Source organism: Peromyscus californicus, unplaced genomic scaffold, assembly GCF_007827085.1.
Source record: "Peromyscus californicus insignis strain IS unplaced genomic scaffold, ASM782708v3 Scaffold_14__1_contigs__length_90479793_seg_2, whole genome shotgun sequence".
Classification (NCBI taxonomy): Eukaryota; Metazoa; Chordata; class Mammalia; order Rodentia; family Cricetidae; genus Peromyscus; species Peromyscus californicus.
In genome coordinates this window covers 22,911,260-22,927,982 of record NW_026294436.1, presented here as the reverse complement: position 1 = coordinate 22,927,982, position 16,723 = coordinate 22,911,260, and the positions used below count along the sequence as shown (strand labels likewise).

Below are 16,723 nucleotides of genomic sequence, written 5' to 3'. Positions count from 1 at the left end.
GTAGAGGATAAAACTCGGGCTCAGAGAATGTAAGACATTTGCTCAGCTAGTGAGTAAATAATGATAGATCTGCCTTGATGGCCTGACAAGAACAGGAAGACATCTTTGCCTTGAGGACAGACAGACAGACAGACAGACAGATATACACACACACAGGCACACACACACAGACATATGCACACACACATGCACACATAGACACAGGCATACACAGAGACACACATGCACACACACAGACATATACACATACACATGCACACACACGCACATACACAGAGCACACACAGCACACACACGCCTCTGTCCTCTGGGACTCCTTTCCATCTCTTTTGCCCATTATCCTATTGAATTGTTTGACTTCTAATCTAAAGACTTAGGATTCATGAAGTTCTCTTTATCTTCAAGTCTAGTTCAGTCACGTTCTGCCTCCTTTGCAAACTCGCATTCATGATGCTTTGTAGGTGCTGTCAACCTGTGGCGTGTTGTTCTTTCCTTGAAATATTCTCCAGGCAGTTCATGGTCATGTCTTTTATTTTTTTATTTTATTTTAGGTTTTTTGAGACAGAGTTTCTCTGTGTAACGTTGGCGTCTATCCTGGAACTCGCTCTGTATAGCACAGGCTGGCCTCGAACTCACAGAGATCCAACTACCTCTGCCTCCCGAGTGCTGGGATTAAAGGACTGCGCCACCACGCCTGGCCTTTTAAAATATTTTTAATTAATTTTTCATAGCAACCACAGATCCCCCTCTCATCCCTCCTCCCACTCTCCTTACCCCATGATCATGTCTTTAAAGGCTCCCAGCCCTAGGATCTGTGACGGCTGAATACATTTCTCATTGCTATCTCCCATCATCCCATCTCAAAGATGCCTGGGAAGACTTGCACCATGGATGGGTGATAGGGTGTGAATTTGTCCTTTAAGCTTTGACCAAGGCTCTGAGAACATTATTTTACTAACAAGACAGAATCTAGATCCAGCTGTTCCCTTGCCTACCTTTCTGTCCTTCTTGGTTTCCTCTTGCCAGCTGTTCCACTGTCCAGATGTGGCAGGTGCTGTGGATGAAGCCTCCACCAAGGTTCTGGCAGACTGGTTCAAGTGTGAGGAGCCCGCCACAGAGCATCTATTCCTGCAGATCTCAGAAACCTTCACAAAGCACAAAAACACGGTGCAAATGGGTGGGGCTTAGGACATGTCACTCGGAGAAGGAATAGGTGGACCTGGAGAGCTAGTGTGTCCAGTTGTGACACACTCTTGGAATTAGAGTAGGGGTCCTCTTGAGGCTGGTTGTCCAAGCACAGAATCCAGGAAAGGTCCTGAAGGAAGTTATTGAACCATTCAGGCTTCCTCCTGTCCAGGAAAGGTCCTGCAGGGAGTTATCATGTATCCCAGCCAACACCAGGATCCCAGATGTACCATCTGGTCTATGGAGATCAGGATCATCAGGAGTGAGGGAAACAAGGAGGAGGGGAATTTATGGTGCGGGAGGTGGAAAATCTCTATCTTCTCACCTCTGCCCATGGAGGGCAGAAGGTTCCTGGCCAGGTACCCTTTTGATAACCCAGTTTGACCACCATCCAATGTTGGGACCATTCCTACTTCCAGAGTGCAAATCATGAGAGCTTGTGCCCACTGGTCTATGTGAGGGGTGGGATTGGCGGGAAATGCTGGGGGCGGGGGACAGTTTCTTGGCTCTGGTTTTGAGTGGCTGTCACTCTGTAGATGAGGCACTTCCACATCCTGCAGCCCTACGTGCTGAGCTGCTGCTACTCCTCCAGCAGTGAGGTGGTGATGGAGACCTTCCTGATGCTACAGCGCATCCTCAAGGACCTCACCTGGTATCACTCCTCCTCCTTCATCGTTGAGCTGACTTTCACTTTGGCACACTTCTTTGAGGAGGTAAAGCCCCCAAGGGATAGAGAGGTTGCTCTCTTACCCTAGGTAGCTGTGACACAGTGGAGCAGGGTAGAGAAATCTTCAAAAGCCCTTTCCTTGACCCCAATTTCCTTGACTCCCTAAAGTTCTCAGGAGACCGACTGCATCTGTGCTCTTGTTTCCAGAGGTCAAGGGGAGGGCATTTGAGGACAGTGCAGGAGAGCTGTGTTCTGAACAAAGCAGATGGGGGATGTGCACAGGAACGTGGAGCAGAGCTCAGAGTCCTTCTGACCTGGGTGACCAGCGCAAGTGCAGTGTCTTCCTGAGTGGGTGTGTATCTTCTTCCCCAGGAGTCAGAGCAGCTGCGCCTGATAGTCTTTGAGATCTACGGAAGCATCCTAACTAAGGTCTCGAGGATGACCCTTGTCTTCCCCTTGAAGCACCAGATTCTCAACCTCACAGTCCTCCTTGTGTTACACCTGAAGGATGTAAACACCGAAGTGGTGGAGGTGAGAAGCCGGACCCTGGAGCCTGGCATTCAGTTATCACTGGAAGTTGATGCAGAGCATGGTAAGCCCTTGGACAGGGCTGTGGCAGGATTGTGTAGCACTGAGGGGGCCCACTAGACTTTGGACGTTGGAGAGGTTCTGTGAGTAGAGGTGACTGTCTGTTGGGCTGACTCTCCTCCAGCTCCAGTTTGATCCAGCTAGCTACCAACTCCAGGAGAAGTTGGTGGGCATGCGAACTCTGATGCAGGAAGTCTCGTGGTAGTACCAGCTCCTCTCCCTGCTGCCTTGCCTTGGCCCTTGGGGACTTCTCCAGACTGTTTTCTGCCCTTACCTTACCAACGAGGGGAGATGGGGCTCCTAGGACGGAAGAGTTCCAGTTGTGGGTTGTATGCTGGACACAGCAGAGAGGCCTGGACTACTACAGGCCAAGCTCTGAGCATGTAAACCCGAAGCACGTACTGCAGCTAGACACTTGGAAACTGTTGACTTGATTTGTAACAGGAGACATCTTAGATACATCCAAGGATGCTGCTGAGCACATGACAGAAAGGGATGGGTCCCTGGATGAACTCAGTGATGTGACCAAGCCAACCTTGATGTAGAGCAGGGAGCACCCAGGTGGGGTACCAAGATTGAGGTCCCTGGGTGAGGTGGTATACTTCTGTGAACTCGGTACTCAAGAGTCTAACATGCCAGTTTGAAGCTAGCCTGGGCTATGTAGCAAAAGCCCGACATTTGGGGCTGGAGAGATGGCTCAGTGGTTAAGAGCACTGACTGCTCTTCCAGAGGTCCTGAGTTCAATTCCCAGTGACCACATGGTGGCTCACAACCATCTGTAATGGGATCTGGTGCCCTCTTCTGTCTTGCAAGGACATATGCAGGCAGAACACTGTATACATAATAAATAAATAAACCTTAAAAAAAAAAAAGTGGTACACGATTTAAAAAAAAAAAAAAAAGCCCGACATTTGTTTTCAGAGGGACTGCTTTGGGCTTGGAAAGCCATGATGCGGAAGGCTATGCTGTAGGGAGTCACACTGTGGTGGGACTCAGCGTTACTACCACAGCAACTGGAAAAAGCATTAGAACTGTCACTCCCACTTCGTCATGGGAAAAAGAGGGCATCAGTAGAGCCAGATGTCTGGACAGGCTCTGCATTTCTCCCAAGCCTGGATCCCGCAGGTTCAATCTACCAAGGCCAAATGGGCTGCTGCCTCCCTCCCTCCTGGACCCCTCTGTATCATTGTCCAACCTCATTCCCATGATCCCTCATGATGAGCCTCCTATCTCCTCAGGTCTGTAGGCGCACCCTCTACAAATTAGCTGCCATCATGGGCTGGTTCAAACTCAAAGTGGTCTTTGCCAAGAAAGATGTGTTCACCATCCTCGGTGCCCTGGTAAGCCAGCAGCTGACTCATCATTCTTCCCTGTGCAAGGGAGTCAGCCCCCCACCCCACCCCCCCCAAAAAAACCCACACAAGCCATCTCAGTCAGTTTCCTCTCTACAGCTGGGGTTTTCAGCAACAGTACACACATATAGCTCATTCAACAGTCTGTCTTCCTTGTGTTGGCCACCTAGCAGTGCTTCCTGCCTTCTCAAGGCTTCCCGGTCTACCCCGGAGAGCTAGGCACATGAATTGGTAATTTAGGAGTCTTTGGGGGAAGGGTAAGGAAGTGGAACGCGCTTTCTAATACAAAGGCAGGGCACTCAGGCCAGCTCGGGCTTGAAGAAAGGCTTCCTGGTCATCTTCATGGGGAGGAATGGAAGAGGGCTAATGCTTAGCGTATTAGTTCCTTTTCTACTGCTGTGACTAAACACCACGAAGAGTTTATTTGGGCTTTCAGTTCCAGAGAGTTAGAGTCCGTGACGGTGAAGAGAAGGGATGGGAGCAGGAGCAGGGATCCCAGGGCTCACATCTTGAAGGACAAGCAGAGAGAGCAAAGTCAAAACGGCTCAAGTCTTTAAACTCTCAAAGCCCGCCTCCAGTGACACACTTCCCACAAGGCCACCCCTCCTAAATCTCCTCCCAACAGTGCCACCCATTGCGGACCCGATATTCAAATGCCTGAGACTATGGGGGACAAGTAAACCCAGACACCAGTAGAACCGAAGACTCACTAGGTCAAGGGCTTTGTATACATTGTCATTCCCGTGGCTTGGTCAGTCTGGGAAGGCTTTGTGGAAGAAGTGAGGTTCCAGAAGTTGGGATACAAGAGGTGACTTTCCAGGAGGTTCTGAAGGTTTTTGTTGTTGTTGTTGTTTTGTGTTTTTTCCAGTTGGGACAATTTCCATTGACCCTCCTATTTAGACTGTCTGAGAGGCAAGACACTTGGCCGTGTGCCACTTTAGTTGGTGCATCTAATGCTGCTTCTTCCAGTTGCAGCAGGAAAGGAGCAAGGCAGTCTGGTTTTTGAAGCAGAGTGTGGCTCTCTTCAAGAGTCCGCAGGGCCCCATCCGCCAGATCGCTGTGTGGTTTGCAGGTATGTTAACCCTCTCTCTTCTTTTTTTCCAGACAGGGTTTCTTTGTGTAGCTTTGGAGCCTGTCCTGGATCTTGCGCTGTAGACGAGGCTGGCCTCGAACTCACATAGATTCGCCTGCCTCTGCCTCCCAAGTGCTGGGATTAAAGGTGTGCGCCACCCCCCACCTCCACCCCCGCGACCCTCTATCTTCTTGGAGCCATTGTCTCCTTGAAGTTGGGTTCTTCAGATTGAGGCCTGGGCATGTGAGGCTCTAATTAAAGGACCCATGGTAATTATAGTCCCTGGTAAGGACCCCTACCTGCTCCCTTCTACCACAGGGAGTCCCCAGAGGGGTAAGGATGACCTGTCTAGAGAAGAACAGCCAACGCCTAAGAAACCAAGGCAGCCTAGCCCCCAAAGGGTGGGGCATCAGACCTGTGTGTGGTCCCTAGCTAGGTAGACACTACCTCCTCTCACCCCATGGAGAAGCAAGCATCTTTGCAGCAGCCAAGTTTATCTGCATTTCCACCTGGCCAGGTTCCTTAGAGTCCTTCGCAGAATTGGAGAAGCAGTTTGGCTTCATGGAGCAAGTCCAGCTCTAAGCTAGTCACCAAGGGTGGGGAAGACACACACAGAGACGGGATGATGGGTTTTACCGGGGAACTTAGGGCCCACTGGCCCCTTGTGAGGCCACTGAACGCCTGTGTGCCCCTGTAGGTCAGATCATCCGGATCCTCAACAGGGCCGAGAAAGAGGAAATCGAGGAGGAATATATAGGTGAGTGGCCCCCCCCACTGCCTACTGCTCACACCTTTTTATGGGTATTGGCATCAGAGGGGTGGCTTGGAAATGAAGGCAGGAGGGTTCCTAAAGATCATCATCCAAGAGGACAAAAGGCCCATCTCCAAGTCTCGAGGGTCTGGGGTACTGGTCAGAGCTCCTCTGGTCCCCACACCCATTCACCCTCACTGCTGTTGAGGCTGCTTGTCTGCCAGGCCGGTCCCTTCAACTCTCCCTAGGAAAGAGCTACCTTCTTCCCTGGGGGTACCACAGTGTCCCCAGGCCTTCCCCTCAGGAGCTTCATCACTGCTTACATAATCGTGTGGGCACCTTTGTGTCCTCACTGTCCCTGAGACATGTCCCCTGTGCACTGTGCCTTTCTCTCTCCTGTCCTTCCACGCTGCATTCTTGACACAGTGACCCCCAGGTATGGCTCTGTCCTGGGCTGCAGTTCTCCTGGGGGGAGGGTCAGAGGACCTCCTACAGACCGGAGGAGGAGGGCAGAGCTAGGGAGGGACAAGTTGGAGGACCAAAAGAGCAGCCTGTCTTGCGTCTCCCTGAGCCAGGAGCAATTTGGGGGTCTTGATTGTAATGAGCAGTGTGGGCTTGCAGAAGAAATCTTTGCTTCTATTGTAAAAATTGCCAGTTTTCCTTCTTCCTCCAAGCAGTGACGGGGTCCTGCTGCCCAACCTGGTCCCTTCCTTCTGTTCATTGTACCATCTCCTGTGTTATCTGTTACAGCCTTCAGGTACATGCAGAGAGACCCTGACCCCATAGTCAGCTGCCTCACTGTACAGACTTTACACATCCTAGAAGTCAAGGAGACGGTGACACCGGCTAAGACCCCTTCCTCCTGCCTCTGCATGAGGAGGTTCCGAAGGAAGGATGGCTGAGTCGGCATGCGAGGGTCCAAGATGAAGGCTTGACCCCAACACCACTTGTGGCAGCAGGCTACCTCCTGAGTCCTGCGCTGGAAATGGTGTCTCCCTGTAGAAATCTATAATAAAAGGGGAAAGAATGCAGTTTTGTGGAGTTGGATGTCCGCTTGTGGTCATGAGCTGCCGTGTGTGCAGAAATCATCTGGGTCAGGCTGGCTTCTCTGGCTCTGCTGCTGCGTGCCCACTCCCGTTCGGCCATGTGATCTAAGGTCACGCGCTGCAAGTCGCAATAATCTGAAGTAGGATTTCAGCTGACTACGACAAAGCTATACCTGGAAGAAGCCAAGGGCTTAAGGAGTCTTGCTGATATTTGGCTTTTGATTATTAGCTGTTTCCTGCTATGAGTTTCTTGTGTGCTATTGTAGCTTTTCCGTCATTCTTTGGGCACCATTTCCTTTCTACTAAGGAATATTTAGATAACCTGCGCAGTAACGCAGTCAGGACCCCTAATTTCAAGCCTCCCTACAATTATTGTCATTGGCAGCATCTGGCCAGGACCATCCCTGGATGGATGAAAGTTTCTTGCTTGAGATATCTCACAGATTCTCTAAGAACAGACTTAAGCATCCAGACTATCTGTTTGAGAAGGCCTGGCGGATGTGCTAATTAAGCTTAACTTTCTCCCTTTCCAAGTCTTCTCTCTAGTTTTAGATTTACCCTTAACAACTAACTCAGAACTGAAGGGTTCCAACTTACAGGTACATCAAGCTGTGATGGAAGTTGCCTAGCCAAGTTGCCTAGCGACCGAGCACACTTGCCAGAAATGGCAGGAGCAGAGATAGCTTGGAGAAAATAAGGGTCAAAGGGATTAAAGGGCAGTTTTATTTTCAGAGGACTAGACAGAGAAGAGAAAAGAGAACGGAAGAACTAGATGGGTAAGAACTGGAGAGAAAGGAACTGAGATGGGGAAGAACTAGATTGAAGGGCTAGAAGAGAGGACTAGAGGAACGAGATGGAAGATGAAGAAGAGCCAGATGAGGAAGAACAAGATGAGGAAGAAGGAGATGGGGGAGGAGCTGATATGGGAAAGAACTAGATGGATGAGGACCTAGATGGGGCAGAACTAAGATGAGAGAATTAAGTTAGAACTTAGAGGGGACAGCAGATGAATGTAGAGAGGAATCAGGGAAGAAAGGAGCTAGGCACGAGAGCAGAATAGAAGCTTTGTAGAGAGAGAACTGATTCAGAAGAATAAAGTGTATGGACTAAGAGTTTCGTGTACGTAGATTCATTTCATATCATCAAAGATTAGATTATCAGCTGGTTGTAGATTCTTCCCGGACCCTGGGAGGGGACTGTCGAGGGGCTGGACCCCCATAGTCCCTGTTAGTCACAGTAAGCAGTTTTCTTTGAACTAACTTGAATTACAGCCTGGGTGTTAGACACATGAAGTAGCTAGAATTCATTTGTCCCAGCAGCTGTTGGGTTTGGTTTTATACAGGATCTTGCCATGTGCCCAGGCTGGCCTCAAGCTCATATTCTCCTGCCTCTGCCTCCTGAATGCTGGGATTATGGGTGTGTGTTGCCATAGTCAGCCTTTATTTTATTTGCGATACTGCCTTGCTACATAGCCCAGGCTGCTTTTGAACTCTCCTGGTGGCTGGGCAGTGTTCTTGCTGATAAATAACAGTGTTCCCCCTGGCTAGTTGAAGCAGGAAAGTGGTTGATTTTTTTTTCCTCTCTCTCTCTCTCTCTCTCTGTGTGTGTGTGTGTGTGTGTGTGTGTGTGTGTGTGTGTGTGTGAGAGAGAGAGAGAGAGAGAGAGAGAGAGAGAGAGAGAGAGAGAGAGAGAGAGAGAGAGAGCGAGCTCCCAGAGAGTGTGGTTAACTCTGTAGGTAGGAGCACTCTATAAAAGCAGTATTATGACTGCCCCTGGGCACCACCCAAACCACAGCCCAGAAGTATCCTTCCCCTGACATACTAAGGGGATTAGATCAGTGCTGGCTCTTTCTCATGCCCCTGTTGGATTCAGTCTTACAGACGCCTGCCTGACAGTGAGTTCTTGGGGTGTTCTGGGTCTACACAGGGTCATGGGTGGCTCCTAGAGTCCCTCTCCTCTCACCATCCTGTTTCCTATTACCTTGACCTTCAGTCACTGGGAAAAGCTTACAGGACAACAATCTAATTTCCTAGAACAAATGCAAGCTCCTTCAATGGGCAAGCATGCTTGAACTAGGCTGGAGCCCTGTCCACTATGAAGCAGGACCTGGCTTCGCAGGCCCATGCCTTGAAGTTCCCAGCTGGCTCCTGCACACAAGCCCTCAGGAACCTGCCTGGCTCCTCCTTGCTGGTCCTCCCGAGGCCCACATCCTTCTTGTATTTTCTTGTAAGCTCACCTGCTTGCCAACAAGGCCAAAGATGGCGTTAAAGGCCCTGCTAATTTCTGCAGCAGCCAGGAGGCTTTTCACACATTTTCTGGCTCATTATCAGCCGCCACCTGTTACCACTAGGAAGCTTTCTGGGCTAACCACTTTATACATGGGAATAAGTGGAAATATACAAGACTCCCTAACACCTTACAGCTCTTTCCTTGTCCCCAAAGGACAAATGTGCCTTTATAAGCAAGGATAAATGGTATATCTTATATTAAAAATAAAATCAGCAGGGCGGTGGTGGCGCACGCCTTTAATCCCAGCACTCGGGAGGCAGAGGCAGGCGGATCTCTGTGAGTTCGAGGCCAGCCTGGTCTACAGCGCGAGATCCAGAAAAGGCACAAAGCTACACCAAGAAACCCTGTCTCGAAAAACCAAAAAAAAATAAATAAATAAAAAATAAAAATAAAATAAAATAAAATCAAACAAAACAACCAGTTACAGGTTTGGGGGATAAAACCTCCTCCAAGACTGGGTGTCCCCCCCACGTTGCCACATTCACTTTGGTCAAACCAAGATACAGGTAAGAAAAGAGTGGATTCTAGGCACTTTTCTGTCCCACTGCTGCCTCAGCTGATTCTGTTGGCCTCTCCGGGCCTCAGTTCCCTTTGTATATAAAATGAGGAGTTTGGGGAAAAACACATCTTCTGGGGCGCCACCCGGCTTAGACAATGAATGGCATCAAATTCTCCTGAGGGACTTAGTCGCTAGTGTCTGCAGCACAAGCACAGTGGTCTGAGTCCATCGTCCCAGAACCCGCAGAAGAGAGCAGAGTATGGGGGTGCACACCTGGAACCCAAGCTCTGTGGACGCAGAAACCGGAGGATCCCTGAGGCTGGCTGGCCAGACCGAATCAGAAAGCTCTCGCCCGGCTAGCTCAGTCAGTAGAGCATGGGACTCTTAATCCCAGGGCTGTGGGTTCGTGCCCCACGTTGGGTGCCATTTGTAGCTAGAGTTTTCCTGAAGCCTCAATGGGGGTTGGAACTTCCAGATCAAAGCTGGAATGGCTACCCACTACATCAATTCAGTAATACCTATCTCAAAAATAAGGTGGAGGCCAGGCGTGGTGGCACTTGGGAGGCAGAGGCAGGCACAGCTCTGTGAGTTCCAGGCCAGCCTGGTCTACATAGTGAGTTCTGGGCTAGCCAGGACTACATAGTGAAACCCCCATCTCAAGAAATAAAAAATAAATAAAATACAGATAAATAAATAAGCAAAATGGAGTGTGATTGAGGAAGATATTTGGTATCAACTTCTGACCTCTGTGTGATGGACATAGGCATGGGTACCTGCATACAAATGTGTAGGACAGACATGTGCGTGCGCGCGCATGCGCACGCGCGCGCACGCACGCACGCACACACACACACACAATTAAAATAAAAAAATTTTTTTTCTTTGAGACAGGGTTTCTCTACATAGCCCTGGTGGTCCTAGAACTCACTCTATAGACCTGGCTGGCCTCAAACTCAGAGATCCACCTGCCTCTGCCTCCCAAGTGCTGGGAGTAAAGCCATGTGCTGCCACCACCACTCAGCTTTAAGTAAACTTTTAGAAAGAACAACCAGTGTTCTGGACCACTGAGCCACCTTTCTAGTCCCCCATATTTAAGAATCTCTTCATTCTGGGCACATTCACAGGGTGACTTGAATTTGGAAAAACAGTTGCTGTCAACCCCCTGGGGGATGAAGAGGGGAGTCAGCACAAGGAGGAAGCTGCTGAGGCCCTGTCCTTCCCTCCCTCCCCGGTTCATCTATATGCTCAGCCAGTGGCAGTCGGCCACACCCAGTTGTCACTTCCCACAGTTCACAGTGGGCTGCATCTGTCTGTGGAGTAGCAGAAGAGGATCTCAGGTAGAACATGAGCTTTGGGGAGCAGGGGTGGGGCAGGAGACCGGCATGGGGTGGGACTCAGTTGGCCGGCCAAAATCAATGATCTTCAGGAAGCCACCCCATCCTCCAAGGCAGAGGAGGATCCTCTGTGCCTGCCTAAGAGGCTGGGGACATAGGGCAGGACCGCCCACTGTGTCTCCCTTTGTGGCTAAGGGTCCCTCCCATTCACTCTCCTGCTCGGGGGGGGGGGGGGGGGGGGGGGGAGCAGAGGCCACTTTGAGAATTCCTCTCCACCCACCCTGAACTCTGGCTCGTTGGGTCAGTATAACAGCGGGGACTCGTGTGGGCTCAGAAGCCACTTGGTTTTCCATTTGGGAACCAAAGCGACAAAAGATGCTCCTGGCGTCCTGGCTGTATAGAAGGCCTAGAGCCTTCTAACCTCAGATGGCGTCAAGGAGTGGGCCAGACTCCTCAACAGAGTACGCAGAGACAGAGATGGCAAAATAGAATGCAGCTGGGGCTGGAAGGGTAAATCAGTGGTAGGCCAGGTGCTCGGCATGCATGGAGCTCTGGGTTCCATTCCCAGCCCTAAACATGAAAAAGGGTGGTGGAGAACACAGTTTGCCAGAGACTGAAAAGCACTGACCCAGTAATAACATCCCAACCATTGCAGAGCTGGTTTAGTATACGAGTTTCTCGATACATTGACACTTCTGCCTTCTCTCTGTAAGTGGCAAAGGAACGAAGCAGGCCCAGGATGCAGCACACACAGGGAGCCCCCAGTCCTAGAGAAGGCTCGCATCATGTGAGTGAAGGACGGTGGGCGCTTTGACAGCGCAGGCTGATCGAATCCCAGCCCTGTCCTGATGAACCACTGCCATGTTGTGACTGTCCTCATTTCATAATGAGGCCATCACCTATTACCAGGGGACAGGGACGATGTAGCCCTGAACAGTACCTCGGCACTGTGTGCTTAGTCAATGCTAGGGCCTGCTCTGGAACGATTGTACCTGCAGGCTACATGGAGAGTGGGGAGGAGAAGGTACCATACTTTTACCGTAAACACCGTAAACTCATCATGGAGCATTGTTCTCTCATGGAGCCCAGTCACAAAGGCCAGTCTCATAGGCCCGCCCCTAAACAACTTCCCACCCCTAAGAAAGCACCACCAGCCACAGGTCAACAGCCCTCTAGCCACACCTCTGCAGACAATGATCATTCGGGTTTTATTTATGACAAATCCTTAGAGCACACACATCCAATTCCAGAACAGAAATGTACAGCATGAGGCTTAAATAACTTTCATACACTATGTACAGTCATCAGCAGAGGTACAAAACATATACACACCTTGTGCTACCATGTGACAGGAGAGCGCAGGGGCCAAAAGGGACTCCCCCCCACCCCCCCACCCCCCCGCAGCCTGGGCAGGGGCAGCCTGGGCAGGGGCAACGGCTTTAAGAGCTGGTGGCAGGGCAGGGCAGGGCAGCAAGACATCAGTGGTCTTTTCTGATTTTCAGCAGGACCAACTTCCCCCTTTCTGACAAAGCCTTAGGATTGAAGGTGGAGGGGAGGAAGCCAAGGAGGTCAACTGGGAGCTGGAGATGAAGGGGGTGGGCACAGGAGACAGAACAAAGATGTCAAAGAGACAAGTTCCCCTGCACACTCTGTTCTTGCGCATAAGGAGCAGTGAAGACTTGGGAGTCAGGAGGGACTGGCTGGGCTCAGGGAAGCTCGGTGGGGTCACCGGCCACTGCGCTCAGCAAAGGAAGCCGCTCAGCAAAGGAAGCCACGACAGCAGTGTCTTGTTTGAAAGGACAAAGGGACAGATGCCCCAGGTTTGGGAAGGACTTCACTGCTCCTGCAGGGCAGGTCCTGCCCACACAAACAAAGCAGGCTCAGCCAAGGGTGTGTGGCTGCACCCAGACCAGACTCCAGGGGAAGCCTCCAGGAACTGGGAGAGGGCGGGACAGAGGGTGATGCCCCGATTTCCCAGCAGCTTCCTGCCCATGCTACTACCCCAAGGGGTAGCGGGAGAACGCCCCAGCGAGGCGGTGGCCTCTCACGCGGGTTTGTGCTTTAAACTACCCTCTGCCCAAGCCACACAGCCTCAGACAGTTCCAAGCCTGCAGCTGGCGCAAGGGTGGAAGGCTACTCCCAGATCCATAGCTGTCCCTTTTCAAGTAGCCAGTGGTGGTGCTCTGACCACATCAAGGGCTAGGCTGGGTCGGCCTCTTGTTCTTTGCCTTCTCTCTCTCCTTGGCAGTCTCTAAAGGCTGCTCCAGGCACAGCCTTCCAGGATTTGGCTGCTGCAGAGTCAAGTCTCTTCAACAAGAGCAAACACTGAACTGGTTAATACTGGAACGGGTCCTGGCCCGGGATTGTGCAGAGAAGGCCTAAGAGAATGGGGACAGTAGACAAGTTCCATCCAGGTGGAAGCCGATCAGCTTCGGAAGCATGGATGTGGAGGTTAGTTCAGGCGTTGGGAGCCTGGGTCCAGGCTCTTCAGGCTCAGTATGGTGGGGGTACAGCTATATGCAGGTTTTTAAAGGCCTGGGGTATGGGGGTCTAGGGAGGGCCCCCTAGCATACAGATGTGGCCTGGGCCTCAAGTCTTAGGATGGGGTACAAGAATATGACAAGTCCCAGAAGTACACGGGTGAGTCAGCCAGACACATGGACATCCCTAGTCTAACTTAAGACTCAGCCCATTTGGGAAAAGCCTCCTGGGCCCAAGCTTGCCCATACCGTCTACCCAGAGACCTGCCATTGTGCTCAGTCACAACCAGTTTGTGCTTCCAACGCGTAGGACGCTTGTGCAGTGAGGGGAGCTAGGGGTCTGCCCCTGACCCTGTACCTTGGACACCCCTGAAAGAGTGGGCAGGGACTCCACCATTCCCAGGACACAGTGCAGAATGCCTTGGGGACGATGATGCGCTCAGAGCTCCAGAGGATTTCAAGTTTAGTCAACGACACTCGCTGGGACAGCATAGCAGCCCCGTCATGAGGTAGTGACCCATCAGCAATGGCTGAGGGGGCAATGACGGTGAGCACCTCTCACGGGGCTGTAAGACCACATGCTTTGTACAGGAACTGGCCTTGCAGCTATACAGTACAGGTACCCCAGGCTGGGGCAGCCCAGACCGTGGGGTCAGAATAAGTCTCATGTGTTTCTGTAGTTTGTAAACAGTCATGCAGATAGGTTCTGGGTTTTCTTACAGGATGGAAGGTCCAGGCTTTCCATTCAGGTGGAGAGGGGTGGAGGAGAAGACGTGGTCACTTCTGAGCACTAAGGCAGTTCCTTAGCACTCCTGGGATGAGCAGAGGAAGGAGGATTTCTGGTCATGGCAGAGACACTGTCCAGGTTCCAGCTGTCAGATGCATCATTGTGAATATCCACTTACGCAGACTTAACACCGTGTCCGGCAGGGGCCATCGATAAGCAGGACGATCATCTTAGTTTCAGCCTCAGACACAGCTCTGGGATGACTCAGAGAGGGTCTGTCGCGGCAGGGAGGGACCCTCCCATCCCAGGGCCACATGGACAGGCACCAATGTACCCGGCCGCAGAGGGAGAAGAGCTAAGTGCAGAGGCGCTACGCAAACTCTCCAAAGTCCACAAAGTCACCATGTCCTCTGAATGGAGCTGAGGTTCACGGCTTCCGGAATGAGACCGGGAAGCACATGACCAGTGAAGATAAGTGTGGAGCAGCTGAAGGGCAGGGGAAGCCAGGGCTGAGGGATGGAGTTGACCCCTCTTCAAGGTCTAATCTTACAAATTCAGAGTTGTTCCGATAGGGGGCGCCAGACACTGATTCCACCTCATCCCTGCAGCCGAGTCCACAGCCCCGCGCGGGAGAAGCAAGGAAAGAGTGTGAACCTCCTCTTGCCAATCTAAAAGGGAGGGCCTTTGGCCCAGGCTGGTTTTAAGGCTTGGAAATCTGTTTCTAGAACAACTAAAGAAAAGAAGCTGAGGAGGCTCCCTGTCCCCATGGGACGGAAACATAATTAGCTGGGGAGGGGTTAGGTTGGTCTTTATTACCCAACCCGCTACCTAGTGGACAGGACCCCGTTGGACCACACAGGACTCTAGGGAGCATGGGTTCCCTGGTCTTGGCCTGTTGGTCTTGGGTGGATTCTCTGACCCTCAGGGTCTGTGGGCACGAGGCCCATAAGAAGAAGACACATGTGGGCTGTGGGCATGGTTGGCATAAGGCTGCCCAGCATGATGCCAGGCCTCAGGATGGAGGAAGGCACTATGGCATCAAGCGGCCTAGAGACCTGAACTATACTAGAGGGTATGCCGGGGTGGGGCGGAGCCGGAGTGTGGGGCGGAGCCGGGGTAGGGCGGAGCCGGGATGGGGCGGAGCTGGGGCAGTGGCCAGAGCTGCAAAGGGGAGCCTTTCCCTCCTCTGCACACCAAGCGGAGGCAGGGGGGTGGACGGAAAGGGGGCTGGAGCGCCAAAGAGAAGACCCCCCCCCTCCAAGAACAGAGGGAAGAAGATGAGAAGAAACTTCAAGTCAGTTTCCAGGAGGCAACAGCAAAACATAAAAATAAAAAAAACCAATAAATTAAATAACTGTAGTATTGCTGACCTTCTCCCCTCCCCCCCGAAGAATTGTTTAAGCAGCTTCACTGAGGCCTCAGCAGAAGGGGACCCCAAGGAAAGACTGGGCCCCACGGGGGTTGGTTATTGGCGGCCATAGGGCTTAGGGTCAGCTGCAGGACTCGGCTGCTTACATCTGGTTTCCATGGTTACCTGAGAACTACCTTGGTGGGCTCAGAGGCAGGTGCAGTGGCTCCAGAGGTGGGGCTAGGAGACATGGAAGAGGCTAGCTCACTGGAGGATGGATAGGGGGGACGGGGGGTGGGGGTGGGGTTAGGACTGCTCCCTCACAGTGTCACCCCGGGCTGAGGGCTCACAGGAAGGGCAGGAGGACTGGCTCAGCAGGATGTGGCCAGCTGGGGGGAGGGCAAGGAAGTATGGAGGGGAGGTCATACCCTTTGGCTTCACAGCTTATTCCCTCCCCAGCCTCTCCTTTCTCAGGAGGCAGGGGAGGGACAGAGGGGATGGTGAGGGGAAGCAGAGCAAGAGGAGGGCCACACCCTCTGTCCTCGGTGCCCCTGGCTGGTCTGGGCAGGTCAGGCCACAGCTTCCTTTCCATGCTGTGCAGGCCGCTGGGTCTGAGGGTCTGGCCACCCCCGGTCCTAACTTCACGGGTGGGCTGCTGGTAGCCGCCGCATGCTCCAGAACTTCACTGTTAGGTCACTGGGGAGGACAGAGTGAGGATGGATGCTCAGCTGTCGACGTGAGCCCAGCTGGCTGCCCCCAGAAGTAAAGGCTGGGCAGAGTCCCACCACCCCCTCACGTACGGCTGGGCTAAGGCAAACACTACTCAGGAGCAGTGTGGGGACTGCGCGGGAAGGCTACCGAGCAAGGGGAGGGCCCAGGCCATGGTCTCCAGGACCCTGCAGGGCTGGTGTCCTGGGCTTTCTCGGGGAGTTTTGTTTTGCCCAGGCCTCAATGCCTCCCCCTCTGCTCTCGCTACCTAGGGTTCTGTACCATTCATTGCTCATGCTTGCAAGACAGGCTGGTGGGGCAAGCTGTTGGGCCAGGCAAGGCATGATGGGAGAACAAGAAGGTCAAGAGTAAAACAATCTCATACCGTGAAGAAGCAGCTCAGATCGAGGCGGAGAAAGACAGGAAAAGGCAAGAGGGGGAAGAATGAGAGAGGAAAGGGGAGGGGCTTGGGGAGGGGTCAGGGCATGGTGGTGGCGCGGCCCTTTATGGCCAGGACTCGGCGAGGAAGGCAGGGGGTGAGTCCAGGGACGTAATTCCACAGCTTTACCCGGCAGTCACTATGGGGGGGGAGAGGTAGAGAGGCAGAGAGGAGAGGTAGGAAGAGATGGGAGGGGAGAGAAGGGACACGGTGGTGGGAACAAGGAGAGAAAAGAAGA

At 52.3% G+C, this 16,723-nt stretch overlaps 2 protein-coding genes across 8 annotated transcripts in view; one reads left to right on the top strand and one right to left on the bottom strand.

Moving 5' to 3' along the window:
- LOC128109555 (maestro heat-like repeat-containing protein family member 7) overlaps nucleotides 1–6,517 on the top strand; it is a 42,736-nt gene extending 36,219 nt beyond the window's left edge. Inside the window, exons 16-22 of the mRNA XM_052736705.1 lie at nucleotides 1,027–1,167; nucleotides 1,722–1,898; nucleotides 2,225–2,383; nucleotides 3,679–3,780; nucleotides 4,762–4,864; nucleotides 5,562–5,621; nucleotides 6,366–6,517. Of these exons, the coding sequence (XP_052592665.1) occupies nucleotides 1,027–1,167; nucleotides 1,722–1,898; nucleotides 2,225–2,383; nucleotides 3,679–3,780; nucleotides 4,762–4,864; nucleotides 5,562–5,621; nucleotides 6,366–6,517 (894 nt within the window). The remainder of the gene's footprint in view (nucleotides 1–1,026; nucleotides 1,168–1,721; nucleotides 1,899–2,224; nucleotides 2,384–3,678; nucleotides 3,781–4,761; nucleotides 4,865–5,561; nucleotides 5,622–6,365) is intronic.
- A 5,451-nt stretch (nucleotides 6,518–11,968) lies between these two features.
- Kif21b (kinesin family member 21B) overlaps nucleotides 11,969–16,723 on the bottom strand; it is a 48,835-nt gene continuing 44,080 nt past the window's right edge. For 4 of the 7 annotated variants that reach the window (XM_052737064.1, XM_052737066.1, XM_052737065.1 and 1 more), the window contains 2 exons: nucleotides 16,432–16,624; nucleotides 11,969–16,034 (listed from right to left, as the gene is read on the bottom strand). In XM_052737064.1, coding sequence (XP_052593024.1) covers nucleotides 16,525–16,624 — 100 coding nt within the window. In that variant the 3' untranslated portion in view covers nucleotides 11,969–16,034; nucleotides 16,432–16,524. The remainder of the gene's footprint in view (nucleotides 16,035–16,431; nucleotides 16,625–16,723) is intronic. The other 3 variants (XM_052737069.1, XM_052737071.1, XM_052737070.1) reach the window with 1 other exon arrangement.